This window comes from Anabrus simplex, chromosome 4 (assembly GCF_040414725.1).
Source record: "Anabrus simplex isolate iqAnaSimp1 chromosome 4, ASM4041472v1, whole genome shotgun sequence".
NCBI lineage: Eukaryota > Metazoa > Arthropoda > Insecta > Orthoptera > Tettigoniidae > Anabrus > Anabrus simplex.
The window spans coordinates 250768731-250791591 of NC_090268.1; the positions used below are offsets into that span (position 1 = coordinate 250768731).

General features: G+C 38.0%; 1 protein-coding gene across 1 annotated transcript in view; it reads right to left on the bottom strand.

Moving 5' to 3' along the window:
* Window positions 1-22861, bottom strand: part of Tnpo (transportin 1) — a 341883-nt gene that overhangs the window by 266666 nt on the left and 52356 nt on the right. Inside the window, exon 7 of the mRNA XM_067145500.2 lies at window positions 7697-8045. Within this exon, the coding sequence (XP_067001601.1) occupies window positions 7697-8045 (349 nt within the window). The remainder of the gene's footprint in view (window positions 1-7696; window positions 8046-22861) is intronic.

Sequence of the window (22861 nt, forward strand, 5' to 3'; positions counted from 1 at the left end):
CATCATCATTATCATGTTGTAAAATTACAGTAATTTATTAACATCTAAATTACAATACAAGTTTTGATCCAATTGTTTACATTAACAATTAAAATAGTACACACAATCATTAAAAACCACTTCTTTGAGTTTGCCATAAATTACAGTCTTAAATTCTAACAACCATCCATGTTTCATTTCACTAGCATAACACTGTCAGTTAAATTAAAACACTCTTCTCAGTTGTTTATAAATTCACTGTCTTAAAATCTAGTGACCAATTTGTTTAATTTGTTACACTCCCAATTAAGAGTACAATCACAATCACAACCATTTTCCTTGGTTTGTCGTCACAAAATAGTCTTAACACTATGAGCCCGGCGAGTCAAGATAGCATCCCTACCCTGTGCCAGCGTGATTTAAACTGTCAGAATAAATCACAGTTTTGTCAGTTTTTGCAGTATAAATAAACAAATTTATACATATTCTAGAAAAACTGGACTATCACATGAAATCAATTCAAAAATGCGTACCTACAGCATTGGAAATAATATCAGACTACAATATTGGTACATTCTGTTATCCTTGTTCACGTACTTGAATTTCTAATTCACTCAGAAAAGTTTGATTGTTTTCCGTCACTGAACAACAGAATTACACATTGTTATTCCCAATACCTAGCTTTGGTATGGTAACACTCAAAACATTCTCCTATGCAAAGACCTACATCATATTTACGGCAATATACAGTCGTCATTTTCTTCACCCCTCAGCCTGAGAAGCTTGTAGATTTTCATTTTATTCTTCACAATCACTTTCATACAGATCAGAATCCAAATTGTTTACAAGTTCAGTAATAATCTGTTCACTTATCCGTGGGCTGTATGCAAGCGTAGGATTTCCTTTACTTGTACTAGGTCCGGAATCCATATGTCGATATACAGTATCAATCAACTACTTGAGAGATGATTGCAGACTGCTAAATCACTAGACTATCATTCTAAATCTGTGAAATCATATACCAGTAATCCATCATTAGAACACATGTGCATAAATATGAGCTTATCGAACCAGAGCGAGGGAGGAGTATGTATGTCAACAATTAGGTAAGATCTAGCCGAGCGCACATGGGTACGAAACTTTGTCCCAAGGTTGCACCACTAATCACTATTGATCGATAACACCAACTATCGATGGTAAAGGAAATCGACAACACGTTAAAACAAAAACTAATTCGGCAATTTGAATAGCTTTCAAGTGACTGAATTTCAAATTTCATGGTAGTGGTATTACTAATAGCAGCATTCAGGCACACGCCACGTGGTAGTAATATTACTACCGCCGGGCGCATAGTGTTAAAATCTAATAAAACGTCTGTTTCAATTCACTCAAATCTCTATCTGTTGAATGGGGAACCATAATGCCGTGGGAATTATGTAATTGTGTTGCCTTAAAACACTCTTCTCATATTTTTAAAATTACTATCTTAAAATCTAGTAGCCAATTATTTAATTCCTTCTGTTTTGCTACATTAAAATCTCAATACAATGGGGCTTCATGAAATTAGTTATACTAGTAATTTATATACAGTGGACGCCGTTTATTGTAATCACATAATGATATCAACGGTATTATATAACTACTTTTATGAAGTCCAATATGGACAAATGTGAAACATTGAAAATCTTCCGTATGTGATCATGAATTCGGTTTATGTTATCACATGTCTTCCAGGATTTCGTTCTCAAGTATGCGAAAGACTGAATGCAAAGAAAACGCTCCCACCCTATAAAAAGCCGTTTATCACAGCTCCTGCCTTCAAGGCCACTTTCACGTCTCATCTTTTGTAGCAGGTGTACAGTAGAAAACCAGTCAGTGTAGGTGGTAACCCTCCTGCCTACACGTTGCCTTTTGTTTATTCCCTTACGCTAGTTTGGCGGAGGACCACCCACTCGAGTCTTACCAAAGCTTTTGCACTGTGAAGTTATTAACATTGTAGTGCAATGATGGCTAGTGTGAAAAGCAAATGTAAAGACTTAACCATTAAATAGAAATTTTCAATTACAGAACACCATGACAAATTGCCTGCAATGACAAATGCTGCTGTGGAGTTACAAAGTTCACAACCTCCTCTGAGCAATCTGTTGCAAAATCAAGACAATATTCTTAAGGCAGCAAAAGAAAACAAACTTCAACTGTAAGCAAAATCATGGTGGAAAAAGGCAGTCAAGTTGAATCAGCTCTAAACCTATGGTTCTCAAATGTTCGTGAGATAGATACTCGTATTGATGGTCCTCTAATGCGGCAAAAGACCGAACAACTAGCAAAATAATTGGGGAAAAATTAATTTTGTGGCAACGGAAGGACGGTTTCACCGTTGGACGAAACGAGAAAATATAGTGTACAAACGAACGCATGGTGAGCAGAAGGACGCAGATTCTGTCGCTGCTCAGAGGTGGATAGACAAGGAGTGGCCTAAAATTGCTTCTGAATTCCCTCCCGAGCGTGTGTATAATGCTGATGAGACTGCACTGTATTATCGGTGTCTTGCTTGAACACAATTGTTCAAAAATGAACGTGCTAAAGGCTGTAAAACCTCTAAGGAACGAGTAACAGTTTTATGTTGTGCGAGTATGTCTGGTCAAAAGAAAAGACTTAGTGATTGGAAAAAGTAAGAACCCACATTGCTTTGAAGACATCAGTAAGTTTCCAGTGGACTATCATTCCAACTCGAAAGCATGGATGACTGCCTTGATTTTCAAAGAATGGCTATTGAAGAGGGATAATAGGCTGGACCATACAATAGTCCTGCTGACTGACAAATGTGCAAAACACATTGTGAATTGTGAGCTCAAGAACATCAATGTGGTTTTCTTACCGGCGAATACAACTTCATTAATTCAACCCTGTCCAGCTCCATGGCTAAATGGTTAGCGTGCTGGCCTTTGGTCGCAGGGGTCCCGGGTTCGATTCCCAGCAGGATCGGGAATTTTAACCATTCTTAGTTATATCAAAAAAGGCTTTCACGGCTGCAGATCTTATATTCTTATATTCTTGGTTAATTTCGGCACCACAGGGGTGTGTGTGTGTTTTCTTCATCCTCATCACGACGCGCAGGTCACCTATGGGTGTCAATTCAAAAGACCAGCACCTGGCAAGCCGAACTTGTCCTCCGACACTCCCGGCGCTAAAAGCCATACGCCATTTCATTTTCAATTCAACCCAGCGGTCAAGGAATCATTCACACCATGAAAGCATATTATTGCCCTGAAATGTGCACAAGAATCTTAGAAAACACAGATGACTCACATAAAACTACTGCCAAATGCCCTTGCAAAAACAACCAGCCTTCTCGATGCCCTGCATCTTCTAGCCATTTCTAATGTCTCAGCACATACAATAAGGAACTGTTTCCAGCATCGAGGATTTTTAAGGTCACAGGAAGTAGAGGAGAATGTTGAACTTTGTCCAACAGGCTTACCGGAAGATGAATTTCAGGAATGGATGAACATCAACGAAGGCATCATTACTGATCCAAAACAGATAGAAGCGACATATGTGAGGCAGTTACTTACGCAGAATTAGATATGAGAGGTGAAAAACACTGAGCAGAAGATAGCGATGCTGATGATGACGATGTTGCTAAAACTTCCCGAACACCAACGAATGCTGAAATGCGACAGGTGCTAGATATCTTGCGACGAGGTGTTCAGCATAGGCCAGTGGACTTCCAAAAATATTATGAGTATGAAAGATTCATTAATGGCCTTTTGAGACACAACCAGAAGCAAACAACAATTAGAGGAAAGTATTTTACATAGCTGAAAACAGTTAACTGTACTGCATCGCGGTGTACCAGTATCTGTTTCATTGTAGTGCATGTAGGTTATGAAAAAATACTGTAGGCTACGTATCAATTTTTACTTTTTCAGCTACTGTTATCAAACGATTAAATTATCTGCGTTCCAAGTGATCATAATAAGCGATATCCACTGTACATTTATTAATTTTGGCCATGTGAACTTAGTGTTGGAAAGTGGTTTATCAGCTAGTAGTTGTACTCTTGATAATTGCGAGTTCAAATAGAGCTGTCGAAATGTGCTCTGTCTCTTTCCAATTGTTGTGGCCACACTCTGCTTTATAATTTCCGAGGATTCAATACATAATATCAGCTGAATGCGATCTTAAATCGGTCCCTTATGCAAGTCCAATACCGATCGCTTTCCCAGTACAGTACTTGCTCTAATTATCACAATAACGGGACGTATCAGGATTCATAGGTATGACGTACCCATCCTTTCGTAAGAATACTTTTTCTTGAAAAACGCTTGATCGAGGATTTAGTGTTGATGGAACTGAAATTTCTACGCGGTTGACCTGGGAAATAGTTTCTTGGAGGAACAGATGACGCAGGATTTTTACAATATGATTTAATGAGAATGTTTGCAGGACCATATAATTTGAACAAACAATCCAGGAAAACATAGTTTCCAGGAACAGATGATCTCAGGTTCCTCTGTACTTGAAACAAGTTACTATGTGCCTTTAAAACAATAATTACTGTACTAAATGCCGAGATAATACTCTAAACTCAAAACGTTACTCAGGGAACATGCTCAAAGGACGTGTTTTGATCAGCTCACTTGCCCATCATTGTGACAAAAGGAGAGTGTAATTAACTCCAAAGGTTATTTATTTCAATTGCAAATCTGAAGTCAAATTTGTAGTCAGCCTAATAAACTAGTAGGAGATGTGAGCACTGTGTTCCTGGATCAACTTGTTTGTGTGCCAAGTCTGCAATTCATTCTTCGCTTTCTCGCACAGAGAATGCTTCCTCACATGTTGTCGTGAAGACCACTGCGAGCTCAATCTCATACCCGTGCTGAGATGGAAGTGTGTCACACATTTACGATCTTCATGTTACTGATACGGCATTGTCAATAAAATACAAAAGCCATCAGTAACACGGTAATGAATACTATACGAAATTTGTAATCTCACGAAATATTTTACCGGATACACTCAAAAGGTGGTTTTTTTATTTACAAACTTACAAAAAACAAAGAAAGATTGAAACTGTACAGAGGCTACTTACTAGTTTATATTCCATTCATAATTTACTAAAACTATAGGCCTTCCAATTGTTTACATGTCAGCCTCTACAGTGTTAAGTGTTATTAGCTGCCGTTCTTGGGGGCCCGATTCGATTCCCGTTACTGCCAGAGATTTAAGAATTACAGGAGGGCTGGTATGTGGTTCAAAAGGTACACGCACCTCACCTCCAATGGGGATGTGCCTGAAAAGAGCTGCACCACCTCGGGATGACACGAGTTTTCTTTTACCTTCACTTGTTTACATTAAAAATACTAGGGAGAAAAAATACATTACAATAATACAGTACCATGCCATTAAAAAAAAAACTTCTTATGAACATTTACTGGAATCTCAGAGTGGCTAATTTCACTTTCGTCTCGTGGACACCTGTCAGGAATGCGATGTTCTTTGGTAACGTTTTGTGTTTAAATATAACGTACGGAAGTAGTTTACGGCCATCAGCAGTAATGGCCAATATCGCAGTACAACGTAACTTTACGTTGCCGGTAGTTTTAATTAGAATACCTGCCGCTCTTTTCTCAGAAACAAAGGGGTTTGGTCAGCATTGCTGATCTGTGAGAGGAGATATGAGTTCTGCTGCCTTAACCCATCACGTGCTAGGGAAACTTACTTTATTTGAGCAGTCATTAGGCATTTTGGTTGCCACAAAGGCACTTTCCGACACAATGACATTACATGTAATTAATCTCATAATAGAACCGTATTGAGGACAATATTGTGATTAAAAGGATTTTATAATTTTAATACAATGACATTACGCTGCATAAACAGAGTAATCCACCCATACATGACTTGCCTTGAATATTTTCCCCGGAATATCATGGGATTGCACAATTTTCCGTACTTTTAGTTATAACATTTCCTGAGGAACACTGCAACCGCTGCTCTGCATCACTCTCACCCATTCCAGTAACGCTTCCTCAACACCTGGGAACTAGCCCAGTTTTCGGCCAAGAAATGCCAGTTGGCTTACGAATATATTTGAAGCCCCTTTTACTATTAGTGATGTATACGGGTCAACCTTTTTTATAGCAACAGGCTTCCATGGGTCACATATCATTGCTGCTTTCTCCAATTTTTTACTAGTTTTTCATGAATAGAAAACTCACAACACACTGCTCTGTTATTTTCTTCCTCAAATTTCACCAATTTTAGCTTAAATGAATAATAACTTAACTTTCCCCACGACAAGTATTTACTAACAAGCTCCACATGGTTGAGTTGACTGTGAGCTGCAGTGGCCCTTTCTGTTTGTTATTGCAGACACACATTCTTGTAACAAGCCCACAAATTCAATGTGCGGCTCTTAATAGGCGCAAAAATGTATGCAAATATTCAGTCAAAAAATCAGGGGTGTGGCTGATATGCTAAGGTGGCTGATATGTGAGTAAATGCAATAATAATTAATTCCCTAGCAGTTCCAGTATTTCAGAGCTTACACGCATTGTTTCAAACCATAAATCTGAACATCTACTCAGTCTTTCCCTCATCATATCATCACCACACCTTTTCCAGCGAACACCCGGTGAGGACAAATATGGTTGCTCACCACTCGCCCATCTCTCCACAATTCCTCACCCAGTACCATTCATTTCTCATTTATCATCATTGCCAATAAATACTCTAAACAATCAAAAAATGCTGCATGCTGTCATCCCCATTACCCACATACTACAGGAATAATTACCATCGTATCCTCAGCAAAGATAGTATATTACATACTCAACATAACAGTCTGCAAGTGCTGATCACCATATACTAGTTTTATTGCATACTGCAATCTATACAATTCTAAATATTTCTAAGAAAATTTTAATTGAAAATGAAATGTGTTCTTAAGCAAGAACATTTCTTCACAAAATTAAGGCAAGGAATGGGGTGTGTCCATTATGTGGTAGCATCCATCATGTGAATAAATACAATATTTTGAAGGAATTTTCATTTCAAAATGTCAGATGCAGATGTCAGGGTTCTGAAAATTGGTTGTGTCAAAAACATTTTACCAACGAATCCTGCCATAAATTACTCACGGATTTATGAAAATGAAAAATAAAATTCCAAAATCAAAACAATCACAAACTTAAATTTTGTTTCTTTTCAATCATGAACAGGAACTTGTACTACACGTTTTCTAGTCCATTCAGCTCTGAACTCTTAGCATTAAAATATTTGATCTGAAGGTAGTATTACATATCAATTGCAGCTTTTTTTTAAATACGGTCTTCACAAGATTCAACACTAGTGACAAACCTCTCTGCAAACCATGTTATCTGTTTATCCCTTCTGGTTGGCTGATTTGATATACAGGTACAATTGGACACAAAAGCTTGAACTTGACATGTTCTTAATTACTTTCTTAATTAATTTCTGAATAATTATTGCAATACATTAACACAGCAATGAAGTTTCAAGTTATGGTTTGCTTGAGAAGGTGACACCACAGATTAATATAGTTGAAATCTATGCCTTGGCTTCTTGATCTAGTAACTTTTAGGTTTCTGTACTACAGTAAACAAAAACACAAGTTTGCACACTTCAGCCCAAATATCTACAACAAAATATATACAAGCAATAAAAAAATATTTGTTAAAAAAATACCTACTCAGATTCCAGTCTGAAAGTGAACTATCATCATCCAGGCCATCATCATCCTCATCTTCCTCCTCACCATTCTCCTCAGCATGTTTGATTGTGTGTGTTTTTGATTTATGAAACCGAGGAGGAATATCCTCTTCCCTGTCTGGGATCATTTCGTCCTCTTCTACATCTCCTTTCAACAAGATTATGTCTATTTCGGAATACTTCATACCTCGGACAAGTATTGGAACGAGTCGTGTCAGATGTGGCGAAAGTGCTTCCTTACATATAGGCTGTTCGGCCAGCGATAACCAAAACTCGCAAGCTTCTAGAGCTACTCCATCATCAGGATCCTGAGTTCTCATAAGCATATACTGAAAAATAAAATAAACAGTTGAACTGACATGCAATCAAAGAAAAGACCACAAAAAATATTTAAAATACTCCTATACAATAGTTATTAAATGGTAGGTTGATAAGAAATGGAGAAATTTTGAAAGAGGAGTCAAATATACCAGCACAATGGTCTACAGGATGACTTTTCAAGAAAAAATTCTGGGGAAAAAAAATCTTCACACAATACATTTTGTGCATCCTACCTCCAGTTCGTATTACGATTATCATACTAACTGTAATAGAAATGACATTCTTTCTGGAATATTTCACATGACAGACTATTTCTAAGTAAAACTTCTTATCTCACAAAGACTGTACTCAGCTTCTTTAGAAAATTTGTAATGTTTCAGCAAAAAATGGGAATTTAGTTTTGAAACACTGAAGACTGAGAATGAACTTCAATGATCTTCAGCCTTTCTCACAATAAATTATTCAGTGTGAACTGCATTTAAAGAAAAAGGAACAGGCTTATGCATTTATTTATTTATTTTTATATATTGTTTTTGCAACATTTAGAAAGATAAAACAACTTCCAGCACTTCCAGTCACAAGTAAATATCTACAATTTGTTTTACATCGTATCCAGACACATAGGCCTCATGGCAATAATAGTAGAGGACTGGGATAAGATTGGGAAGGAAGTAACCATGACCTTAATTAACCCTGACAGTAACACGTCTATAAATATCGCTTTAGTTACACCACACGTTTCAAAGACGTGTCACTCAAAGCCTATTATTTAAAGTTACATTAAAGTTACCAGATGGAATGAACAAGGAATAGAGGTGGTGGAGGGGATAACTCTCCCCTCCTTAAGAGGAATAGATGGCATTAATTCGCGCAACACGTCAGAAAAACGTATGGTGTTACTGTCAGGCTTAAGGTACAGCCCCAGCATGTGCTTGGTGTGAGAATGGAAAAAACAGAAAAACTTCTTCACAGCTGCCGACAATGGGGCAATCCTTTGACGTAGCTGTCACCACATCATTTTTATTTCAACATTCTTTCATGTTCTCAAAACCAGGTGTATACAGATTTCGATGCAATGACTGCAGCAGCTCATATATTGGGCAAACTGGCCGTAGCATAAAAATTAGGTACACGGAATATACGAACGCAATTAGACATAATAGATTTTCCGCGGTAGGCCAGCATAATCAAGACGCTAAGCACAAATTTTACGGAATAAACCGGGATATTGAGATCCTTGACACGCTTAGCAAAGGCCCTCTTTTAGATACTACCGAAAGCTGCTACATTCATTCAGACCAAATTTTTAATTCAAACTCCAATTTAAATGACAACTGAAAATCCTGTTTGATGTTCTCATTGCAGTGTTTAATTTATTCAAAATTCCAAAAAATAGCTCAGTCTTTCAGATAGAACAAAACTCTTTGACACGATATTCCCTCCCACCTCCAAAACCCACTGATCCCACCCCGTTTATTGCCCCTCCCCCTCATCCTACCTAACACTCCTCCCTCTCCCCTTCCTACCCCAGCTGGTCTACACGTTTCCCTTGTCAGTTCCTCTTAAACTCTACTCCGCAGTACATACAACCAGTCAACCAAAAGGTGAGTCTCTTCATAAAACTTTACTTTCTTGCCCCATTTCCACTATCCGAGTTAACTCGTTTTTATCTTTCATACTACAGGCCTGCATTAGATCGAAAATATTTTAACTTCTTCAACATACAGATCCGGTCACAAGATCCATTCACCCCAAAGAAATACGACATAACATCGCACTTATGAAGACGGTTTTTATATGTTTAATCTACTGACTTAATATTGTTTTTACGCTCACAGAGGAACATCATCCACTTCTTTCAACGTATTTAACATTACTGTATCGCAATAAGCAGAGATTTCTATACACACGTTGATGCCAATGCTGTACAAAGCACCCAAATCTAAAAAAATTTTAAATTGTCAATGACTTCGAACTTATTTCTACGGGGCTTCCCAACTTCAGTTTCTTATTTTATTAGTGACTAACAAGTTGTCAATCTTGTACTAATTATATAATCAAACCTGGACATTTAGCACAAATATGCATTATATTTTAACTTGTTATAATTTTAATTATGACAGTCAATTTTATGTGTTTTAACTTTACTGTGTATCTTTGTATAATGACCCTATTTGGCTGATGATGACATCCATGGATGTTGAAACTGGTACCATTTAATAAATGATGTAATTTTTATCAACAACATATCTTGTATTGAAAAGGTGGATCTTGTAATCTCTATTCAATGCAGACCAAACATGAAATTCTTGACTTTAAACAGAGGAATGGCATGCTAAAGAAGAGAGAGATCTAACTCCCCACTCCCCAGCTACTTCCCACCAATATTCACAGGCAGACTGTTATACTCTATATGCAGCAGTAATCCCATCTATCGGAGATAAATGGCAGCAGAATACACAAAGCACATCACAACAAACAATGGTCAATGTATAGTACGCGAACCTTTTCTTGATCCCAAGTCTTGTGTTATTATTCAAGCGATCGTTCCTCCATGACTTTTTCTCATTCTTACAATCATCTTCAAAATTTAATCACTATCACCACCAATATTATTATAGTCGGTGCGGTAAAACTGAATAAGACATAAATAGAGACAATACGCGACACTTTGCAAGATATCGAGGGACAGAGATTAGAGCTCCATCTAGCGGAGTGACCTGAAAGTTACCGATTCTGTCACAAGAGCATGTATATTTGTTTGTGAAGTTTTTGGCGTCATTTATGCGTTTGCATTAAGTTGACATAAGTAAATAGCAGCGTGTGTCATTCCTTTATAACTCCTCTCAATATGAGTGGGAAAGATATGTGCTGTGTTTGGCTGCAATAACTATGAAGTGCAGAAGGATTCAAGGCCTTCCGTTTCCCTCGTGACAAGAAAATGTAGGTAAATATTGTGATTGCATATATATTCTTCCAGTTACAAAGAGATTTTTATAGTACTTCCTAAACTTCTGACCTGCGCGACCCACATTTTAACTGGCTTAAAATATAATAAGCTTATTTTATTGTAAAGTGCAGCAGTTAACCTTCAATACCGATGTGCTGTTGTAGGTGTGATCTGTGGGTTTGATTTAATTCAGAAAAATACATATGCATATATGTGTGGCTGGATGTGTTCCAAGTTACCCTATTTGGAATGCCGTAACGCGCTGTCAAGCACTGAAGAAAATATGGGTGATTTAAGAAATGTACATATTTTGTTGAATCAATATGATGCAAATTTGCTTTACCCTAATGTAGTGGCATTATGCCAAATATTGCTTATAGGGAAAGTTTGAATGTTTTTGAGGCTAAATTTATAGATTCTCTCTCTGTTAGTAGGCTTCAAGTTAAAAGAAAAATTGTCCAGCTCTTAAATGTAAATTCATTGAATCATGCATAAGGAATGTGTTGATATTTTTGTTGACAAGTGGTTTAATGGGATACAATGCTTTTAAATGAAAAAAAAAGACAAATCTAACCGTGAAAGTTCAGGCAGGAATGCTAAAGCTATAAAAGTAATGCATAAATGAAAAATCAAGCCCTTTCACAGCAGTCCATTTCATATCTTGATTATATGTCTAATTTCAGTCTTTAAATAATAACCTGTTAAATAATTCCTCATTCATTTATCCAGAATTGCTTTAGCAACTTTGAAGTTAATATCTTAGTAACACTTTCTTTCTAGACGTAATTTATTTATCCATTTCCGTATATACATTTCCATTGATATTTGAATTTAGCGCGAATTTTCAGGTCACGGTACTACGAGCGCCACTTGCGACTTGTCTCCCATTTTAACAAGGCTAAATCCGGAAGTGTCGCGTATTGTCTCTACTGTATTTGCTTTTATTATGTAGTACTTTTCAATATGACCAGTAAGATGGGTGATTAAAAATTAAATTTTTGACACCTTCCCCTAAACCACCATTTCAAACAGAGTGAATAAAATTATTTATAGCATAGACTGTAGTTCCTTATTCCCCGACTTTACATAAAATTCTGTTCACCTATTTTCTTGTACCTCAGCGCTGATATGGACTTAGCAGAAAATATCCCAACTTCATGAATATTTGTTATCATAGCCGGTAGGGAAAAAATGTGTAAGACATTAATGATAGGAAATGTAATCTTCTATATAAATAAAATCGTAATGACCGTGTGTCTGCACATTGATTATTTTGGCGAAATTTCCGTAGTTATCCGTTTCAGGTGTAATAATGACAATCTGCATAATTTTTAGCTTTGGTGTCTGTTTGTCTGTCCTTCTATAACTTGAAAACTACTGGATATATTTCCACCAAACTTCATACTTAGAATCCACCTGTCCTTGGGTAGGTTTTAGGGCAAATATTGTTTCTAAATCCCTGAACTAATTGGGGGTTTATACAAAACCGAAACAGTGATTTTGCACTCCCTCAAAATATACACAACCAAACTTAATGGAAATCTACCTGCCTTAATGGAAATGAATTTCTAAACCTTTTTTTCTCATGCGCATCATTTCGATACCAGGATTAATAACGGAGATATCATTAACGGACTGTTTTTCGGTGCAAGTCCCACCAGACTTAACGCAAGAGCGGGTGCGCGTAAAGCGAATTTCTTGCAACTTGAAAACTACGAGATATTTGAACCAAACTTTATATTTAGCATCCACCCCTCCAAGGGTAGGTTTTAAGGTTTATACCATTTCAAATTCCCAGAATGGACTGGGGTTTTATAAGGGACCGAAATGGTGATTTTTACTCTCCCACAATATATAAAGTACAAGATCAACCTGACTAGAAATCGATCAAACTGTTTGGAAATCCAATTCTAACTTCTTTTTCTCATGTGCATTTTTCAACAGGACGATTAATAAGGGAGATAACATGAAAGGTCGGTTTTCAGGCTAAGTCTAGCGGACATAGCCCAAAAGATGTTATACGTGGAGCAGATTCCTTATCTAGATGAATAATATCGTAACGACCGTGTGTCTGTGCATTGACTATTATGGCAAAATTTTCATACAGCTTTACGTTTAAGGGGTAATAATGACCACCTGCATATTTTTTAGCTATAGTTTCCTGGAAGTCCTAAATTTAAGCCCCCCCCCCGCTCGCCCAAAATCAAGATTGCCTCACAATCTGCCACACGAGCTGAATAATTGAAATTAAGCAAATTTATACGTTTTAGCCGGTAACCTACGGAAAACTTCAAAGATCTTTAAATATTTCACTTTTTATGCCGAAAAATATCGAAATATAGGCAATTTAATGAGGGGGCGGACCTTCGTTTCGAGGTATTTCGCGGCTAAACGGTAAGTCCTATCACAAAACGGATGGCACGATCTCCGTTCAATTTCGAGTGATCTACAACTTTGGACCTGTGATATTTTGTCGTTTTTCTCCCCCTCCTCCCCCCCTTATAGGGTAGATTTGGCTGTATATTTCGATGGTTTGTAAATTTTGTGCTTTTGACACGTGTATTACTTAGTTTGACACACTTATAGGAAAGGTAGAGTCATCCAATTTGGCACGCACATTGACACGACCAATGGCTATATGTGAACCCAACTTCATGATTCTAGCTTCCACATAAGTATGTGAAAAATAATGTAAAATGACGAAAATGTACCCAAATTTCACCCCATTCAAATATCGTAACTCAATCGAACCCATAAATATGCGAGATACGAGCAAATGTTTTAACACCAAACATGTAGAGCGATAAAAGGGACGTCTGAGGGTGCAAACCGTTTGTTGGTATGATGTACCGTTTAGGATCAGTAAATCTGTAAATTGTGTCTGTCGGTTTGATTGTATGAGTAACTTAAAAACTACTGAATATATTTCTACCAAACTTGATATTTAGAATCCACCTGTCCTTGTGTAGGTTTTAGGGCCAATATTTCTGAATACCTAAATTTACTGGGGGTTTATCCGAAACCGGAACCATGATTTTGCACTTCCTCAAAATATGCACCTCCGAAATTAATCAAAATCTACCATCCTTAATGGAAATCCATTTTTAAAACTTTTGTTCTCATGTGAATTTTTCGACAGGAGGATTAATAAGTGAGATATCATGAACGGTTGGTGCCTGTACATTTACTATTTTGGTGAAATTTTCGTACAGATAACCGTTTGAGGGGTAATAATGATCGTCTGCATATTTTTTGGTTTAATTTCCTGAAAGTCATAATTTTTACCAACTCACCCAAAATCCAGATTGCAGCATAATCTGCCAGACAAGCAAGAAAATTGAAATTTGGCAAAATTACATGTTTCAGCCTGTAACGAACGAAAAACTTCACAGATCTTTAATTTTTTCATTTTTTATCCCAGAAGAATATCGAAATATGGAAGCAATTTTAATGATGGTGCAGACCTTCGTTCCGAGGTATTTCGTGGGATAAACGGGAAGTCCTATCACATAACGGATGGCACAATCCTCGTTGAATTAGGAGTGATCTTCAACCTTGGTCTTATGACTTTTTGTCATATCTGTATCGCTTATACGTTAGATTCGTCTCTATTTCTCGTTTTTAAGTAAATTTGGACTTTTTACCTATATAATTCAATCACTTACAGGAAAGATAGTATGATCAAACTCTACACAAACATTGGCCCACCCAGTACCCATATGTGAGCCAAATGCTATGTCACATAATTATCCGAAAAGCAACGCAATGTAAGATAATCTTACACAAATTTCAACATATTCAACGTTTCTGACTCAATCTAACCCATGAATAGATGAGATGCGAGAAAATATCATAGGACCAGCCATTTAGATCGCTAAATACTGCGCCTTACTGTACAATCCTTTGTCAAGATGACGTACCGTTTAGCAGCAGTTAATCTGTAAATGAAGGTCTGCAATATTGTAAACATGCATATACTTTCGTATGTCATACCTGCCAACTTTACAAAACAAAAAATCAGGAGTTTTGATGCAAAAATCAGGAGAAATCGGGAGATACAATTTGTCAAAACTGCTTATTCTACATGTCTTGCGCAATTAAAGGATTCGATCCCGGGATACCGAAAACCAGGATCCCGCGATCCCGACCGCTTTTCAATCCCGTAGTTTTCGGGATTAAGTTTTCCGTATCCCGGGATTTTTGGAATCGACATCATTGTTACTTTAGACGGCGTTTTAATGCGAATGATGGCCTTAGATGGCCTTGCTTTTAGTGTCCTTGTAACCTCAAAAGATTTGAGAGCGTTATTATTATCAAAAGGATATTCAGATTTACCGAAAGCTGCTTCAACAGTCGTCAATTACAGCTACAGAATTAAAAAGCATACAAAAGCTGAATTAACTGTTTTAAAAACTGAAGACCAGCGCTTTAGTTTGAACTTTGATGAATGGACATCGACTTCTAACAAAAGGTACATGAACGTAAATATTCATTCCGAGAAAAAGTTTTGGAGTTTAGGCCTTATTCGTATTGCTGCATCTTTGAAGGCGGAAACATGTGTTGATGTTTTAAAAGAGTGCCTTTCTCAATTCAATATTTCACTGGACAGCGAAATCGTGGCAATCGTAACTGACGGTCCAAATGTCATGCTCAAAGTCGGAAAACTTGTCAATGCAGAGCACCAAGTTTGTTTTGCTCATGGCATTCACTTAGCCGTTTGCGATTTACTTTATAATGAAAGTATACCCTGGATACCGGCTTCAGAAAATGAGTCCTGAGATCCACGAAGTAGTCTCAGATGATGATGATGGTGACAAGGATCTTGAATCAGGATTAGACCTTGAAGAAAGAGAAAATTGTCCGGCTTTGACGAATGAGCAGAACATCAAGGATGTAATAAAAAAAGTTTGCAAAGTGGTTCTTATTTTCAAAAGATCGTCGTTTAAGAATGATACCATTCTTCAAAATATGTGAAGATAGAACATGGCAAATGCGTAAGTTTACTTCTTGATTGCAAAACCAGATGGAACAGCCTCTACACTATGCTCGAGCGTTTTGCCTTCTTGAAATTTAGTGCCAAAAAGGCGCTTATAGATTTGAATAATCCGGTGCAGTTGGAAGAGTCCGATTTCGAGCTCATCGATGAAATCATTAAAGTCTTGGCTCCAGTCAAATTAACTGTAGAAGCACTGTCGCATTGATGCGAATTTATGAACAGCTGATGCTGCCCATAAGTTTCTTTTTAAGCAGTTAAATGACAGTAGCTCCGAGTTGGCTTCTAAATTCAAGATATATTTACAAAAGCGTGCATTAAAGATCGCCGAAGAAATGAGCTGAGTGGCGTATTATGCTACCTACAAAATCATCATAATGACAATGTGGCGTTGGCGTTCGATGATGAAATAAGGCATACATTTTCAAGTCCGAACGAAGTCCTGATAAAAACCAGATTGTTTAATTGACAGATTAAATGATTAAAAAATGACAAAGAGGGAGAACAAAATATGCAAGTCGAGCCTACAAAAACAGAAAAAAGGGATTTGACACTCAAAGAAAAGCTTCAGCTAGAAATAGAGAACAGCATGAAAATTATGTCTGAATTTTCCAGAATTGTTAAGAAGGAAATGAATCTATACGAGTCTTCAAATTCTATTCGCAGCTATAACCTAGAGCAGGCTTATACGCATTTACTAGCGATGCCTCCAACTTCCATCAAACCTGAACGCGCTGTCTCAGCAGCTACATATATGTGCAACAAATTGAGAAGCAGGCTTGGTGATGAGACACTGGACGCGTTGTTATTTCTCAATCATATTTTCGCAATTCAAATTAGAATGTTCCCTTAAATTAGTTTTCTTTATATTTACGAGAAATGTGAAATGTGACTGATTAATGTTATTTTTAAATACCTTTTGCCAAGAATCTTTCTAGCTACTTATTATGTTGTTTCATGAAAGTCGTCTATTTAGTCTATGTTCTTAGGGATTGTTGCTAATTTCCAAAGTTAATTTGCATAGCTTGTTACATACGGGGTTTTTTTTAAATTTATGTAAGTTTAAAGAGGTCTCACTGATTCTTGGAAAAGAATAATTTTAACACATACACTGAGTGACTTTAAATCTGGTTAGTCTGCCTCTAAGTCTGATTAGTTAGAGTGATTAGATTAGCTAGCTGTATACCGTAAAATAAGTTGATTTTTGTCTAAATTTCGATTTGCTGATTAAACAGCTGATTTCTGTAAGATTTTCTTATTTATTTATTTGTACTTCAATCCCGGGATAATCCCGGGACTGACCACGTGTAATCCCGAAATCCCGGGATTAGAAATAAGGGCCGGGATTGAATTCCCTATACGCAATGAATAACACATTGTCTCAAAACTCGACTGTTATATGAGGTTACAAGACTAAAAAATTACATATCTCTATTCCCTCACATGTATGTGAATGAGACGATCGGTCTCTAATAAGCTTTCCGAAAATTGTATGAACTTATGCTCCACACGTGTGAATCAGTCATGCACTTAGATGCCATTACTTAGCAATTGCATAGATTAATACATTACAGCACGCACCCGCGCGATTATGCAAAGCGCAATGCAATTGTCATCAAGTAGGTAATAAATTAAAAATTGCCAGAATTGTCTCCAAATGACTCCTATCTAAAAAAAAGTCGCTATCTTTGAAGTTCTGCCTCTAAATTACTAAGAAAAGACTCAAAATCTAGCGACTAGTTTCTAGAATCGACTAGACTGATGTGAACGAACACGAACAATAGCATGCGCGAACAAGAGGTTGACGATCGATATACGCATCGCAATATACAGGTTTCAATAAACATCGCACATTCGTGCACATTTCTAGTATTAATGAGCGTTGATATTTCATTTGAAAGCGGCGAATGAGCGAAGGACTTCCGGCCACTGGCGTACTAAGCTTAAATGGCGGGCTTTGAAAACAAATGTTTGAAGTTCACAAAAAAAAAAGAAGCTAAAATCGGGATAAATAATAGAATAATTGGGAGGCGGGAAAAACTGTCGAAAATCGGGAGTCTCCCGCCTAAATAGGGAAAGTTGGCAGGTGTGGTATGTCCATCTATATATATTCATTGATGTCGATTTGTAGCGATCGAGAAAGGGTGTGTCTGCTATTGTAATCAGTATGCCCTACACCGACTGACTGCTGGCAGTAGGAATGGGGTCCTTCACCAACTCCTGTGTAACTGGCATTAGTAAGGAGGGCCTACCATTTTAATGAATAATTCACTTCTCGATTTGTCTTGCAGAAGGCAAGGGATCATGCAGTTTTGTTCGAAAGTCCCCTATCCTATTGTGTTTGGCTCTAGGCCAGGGTGCCCGCCATTATAAACAAATGTTCCAATCTAAAATTTGACTAGCATTAGGCATAGTGGCCTGATATTTTCATGGAAACTCACTAATTCTGTGTGACTGGCAGTAAGCTGGCTGGCAGCAGTAAAAAGGGCCTGTCATTATAATGATAACTGCACAACTCAATTTTGACTGGTGGTAGGGAAGTTGCCTGCTATTATAATAAAAACTCCTCAACTGTAACCTGTCTGAAAGTAGAAAATGGGTCTGCCATTGTAACTAAAACTCCCCAAATCGATTGTGACCACGCAGTAGGTAATGGGGTCTGCAATTATAATGTAAACTTGCCAACTCGATTGTGAATGGCAGTGGCAAGTGAGCCTGCCGTTATCACAATTCCGCAACCCTCACTTTACATTGGAAAAAACGTATGGGAACCTCCCCATGCAATTTCTCGGATAAGGCTAAGAGACATGCAATTTTAAAACAATCTAATTTACTGCAAGCACAGTCTTTACGTAGATATCCGTATACAATGTAGAATACCGTAGCGAAGCACGGGTACATTTGCTAGTAATATATAACTTCAGTTATGTTGCCGCCCCTCAGTTGCTCCTCCCTTTTTCCCCTAGTTCCCCTCTTCGGCCCAAACCAACCTTGAACACTTGATTGCTAACAGAACACGGCTCGCTAAGCTACTCGGTGCTTCACAAGGACAACGATCTTTTGAGGTGAGTCACATAAATGTTTGCGTTATAAGACGTCAATTTCATATTCCTGCCTTTTCAGTTTAGCGATAGTTTACTAGATTCCTATTATTTCAGGTCTGCATTGAACTGGGAATGAGATAATTGGTAACATCTTAAAGCACCGACTGCTCGTTTCCACTTTACTACGATTGCTCCATTATAACTGGCTTGAAGATTTTATTGAATTATTTTAATGCAGTTCCACATCACGGTTAAAGAAGTGTTAAACTGAGCTAATGTTTCTTTAAGAAGATTGTGTTTTCAGTGGTTGTTCTTGTTAAACCCACGTTAATTTATGAGGAAGCAAACCAACTTACATCGGACCTCATATGGACTTTGAAACAATATAATTTTAACATGGTTTTTAGATCATCAATATGTTTTTTAAAATTTGTTTTATGTGACGTAAATAAACTTGTGTGTTCGCCAATATTTCCTAAAATGTATATCAGCTCATGATGACGCAAAAAAAGGCATTGAAACTAGTTCTGATAAAATATATGTTGTAATTTTATCTTAACAACATTTTAATGTATTGAATAAGGTGGATACAAATTTTAATAAATTGTAATCTTGGTTCAATACGGACGAATAATGAAATTTATTAACTTATTTATGTAGTATTTATCGATAGGGCCAATAATAACAAATATTTGAGAATAACATTTTAGGCCTTCTCCTAAACTACCATTTCACTCAGCATGAATAAAATTATTTATGGCCTACATTTTATTTATATTGAGTTAAATTAAAATTAGTCAAAATTGTCTCCAAATGGCTCCTAAAATCTCTAGAAAAGTCACTAGTCGTTATCATTGAAATTCTGTCACTAAATTACGGCGTCTACTGTAACGTACGCGTAGGAGTGCTCTGTCTATATCTCGCAGAAGCCGCATAACTGGTAGCATATTTGTCCTGCAAGTGTGTACTAAGCGATCTTGTAAAGTGTGGTTCGAGTTGGACATAAATAACAGATATGTCCGTCCAGAAAGTTAATAAGCGGATTAATGCTTTTGAAGCAACGATGAAGGACTTCGAGACACCTTCAGTTGTTAACCAGTTCTGCCAACCCCAGGGAAGAGTCCCTAGACTTGCTGAGTCAGGATTTTCGAGACTTCCGAGGCGCCATCTCCTCCGAACTTGCCGTGCTGAAAGAAGAGCTGTGCAAGTTAGCACGGCAGCTCGACCATCAAGAAGCACTCATTGATGAAGGAGAGCAGTACAGCCGTAGAAACTGCCTCCTAATCCATGGAGTCTCCGAGGAACCGCGGGAGGACATTTACGGAAAAGTGAGGGAAACCTTCCGAACGAAGTTGAACGTGGACTTCACGATGGAGAGCTTCGACCGGTGCCACAGGATTGGGCAGCCTCAGCGCTCAGCAGCTGACGTAGTATCTACAGGCAGGCGCCCAATAATAGTTCAATTTACCCGTTACCACGAACGTGACCGAGTGTGGAAGGCGAAGCGGCTCCTGAAGGGCACAAAGATACTCATCACAGAGTCCCTCACCAAAACCCAAAAGTGCACATTAAACCTGGCTAGGGATCACTTCGGGCCATCCCGTGTATGGACCCAAGACGGACGCATCGTAATTCACCTGCCTAATGGGACGAAAAGATCCATCAGAATGTCAAGGTAAGTTGCATGCTATTTCTGTTCTACTATTTCGTTAACATTCCGTTATTCAGCTGATCCAGAGCTCTGTACCTGACACTGACCTTGGCAACATTCCCCCTCTCACCTCGTCACCTCTCACCACCGGCTTGCTTCTCAAACAGGCATTATCTCCCTCCACCAACTGTTTCCAGTGTTGCCATGTCAACGCACTCTCCTTGGTAGCGCACTTCGACGAAATTCAAGCCATAATGAGGGAAAATAATATCCATATTTTTGCTATTAGCGAAAGCTGGCTTACTCCGAGCATACCCTCTGGTATGGTACAACTTGACCGGTATTCCCTCTTACGTCATGATAGATCCGATGGCAGAAGAGGAGGTGGGGTGGCCTTGTACTGCAGAAACGATTTAAAAAGCCGGGTGATATGTGTATCATCTAACAATGCACAGCTAGGGCCAGAATTCATGTTTGTTGAAGTCATTATTAACCAACAGAAAGTCCTTATAGTTGTTGTATACAAGCCGCCCAAAATAACAAATATGACTGAATTCAAATTTCGCTTACTTGACCTACTGCCTAGCTACGAGCATATTATTGCCGTAGGTGACTTCAACATTAACCTGCTTACTAAAACGCACGAAACTAAACAATTTATTGACATGTTTTCTTCTTGCGATATGACCATCCTCCGTTTAGAGCCCACTAATCATACTTACACAGAAAACTACGAAACACACACGCTTATTGACCACATTGTGACAAATAACCCAAACAAAGTCATAACTCATGGCCAGATTCCAGTCCCAGCCATCTCCACTCATGACCTTATCTACCTATCCTACTCCCTCCGAATGCCAAAATATAAACCTAAGTATGTTATTTCCAGAAACACAAAAGACATGGATATGGACGAGTTAAGACATGACGCTTACAATCTACCCTGGAATGACATACTCCTATTGGACGATATAGACGCGAAAGTAGACAAGTTCAACTCCCTTGTAATCACTCTGTACGATAAACACGCCCCTAAGCGACAGATAAAAGTTACACGCCCATCTTGTCCCTGGCTAAATACTGAAATAAAAAACACGATGGCCCACCGCGATGCACTTTACCGACGCTTTAAACAAACTCGTGACCAAAGTGACTTCGAAAATTATCGGGTCCTTAGAAATAGAGTTAAACAGTTCGTTAGAAACCGTAAATTTACATATTTGAAAAACATGACTGCAAACATGAATTCTGGCAGTGCTTGGAACGCGCTTCGCTCCTTAGGCATAGGGAAACCTCGACAACAACCCCATGTGCCAGACATACCACTCGATAAGTTAAATGAGTTTTTTACTGAAGAAAGAACACCACCTAATGTACTAAATTCCCCAAACTCAGTACCCAACCCCGTTATGAACCCTTTACCTGACAAACAACATTTCACATTCCACCCTGTTACTGCTAATAAAGTTAAAAAAGTATTATATTCTATCAAATCAAAAGCCAGAGGAGTGGATGATATCCCTATAACTTTCTTACACAACATTATTGGTGCTGTTTTACCAATTATTACCCACATTTTCAACTACTGCCTTAAAAATGGAACCTTTCCTTCACTATGGAAACTAGCTAATGTTATCCCTGTGCCTAAGAAACCTGACCCCTCCCTACCATCCGACTACAGACTAATTTCTATCTTACCAGCGATTTCCAAAGCACTCGAGCGTCTGGTTCACAAGCAGCTGTTGGAATACTTAAATAACCATTCTCTCCTATACCCATTGCAATCTGGCTTCAAGAAGGGACACAGCACAGCAACTGCCCTGCTCAAAGTGACTGATGACATACGGCACGCAATGGACCAAAGACTAGTGACAATACTTACTCTCCTCGATTTCAGTAGTGCATTTGACACTATAAACATCCAGGCTCTATTAAACAAGATGCAATCTTACTACTTCGATCAACGAACTATTAATTTCTTTTCATCGTACCTCAAAAATCGCGCGCAACGAATTATAACCCTTGATCAAACCTCTCACTGGCGAACCAGGAAGGAAGGCACGCCACAGGGTAGTGTTTTAGGCCCATTGCCCTTTATTTTGTATATAAACGACATTTCCTCTAATTTAAAGAATTGTAGCTACCATCTTTTTGCGGACGACTTACAAATTTACTGTCACTGT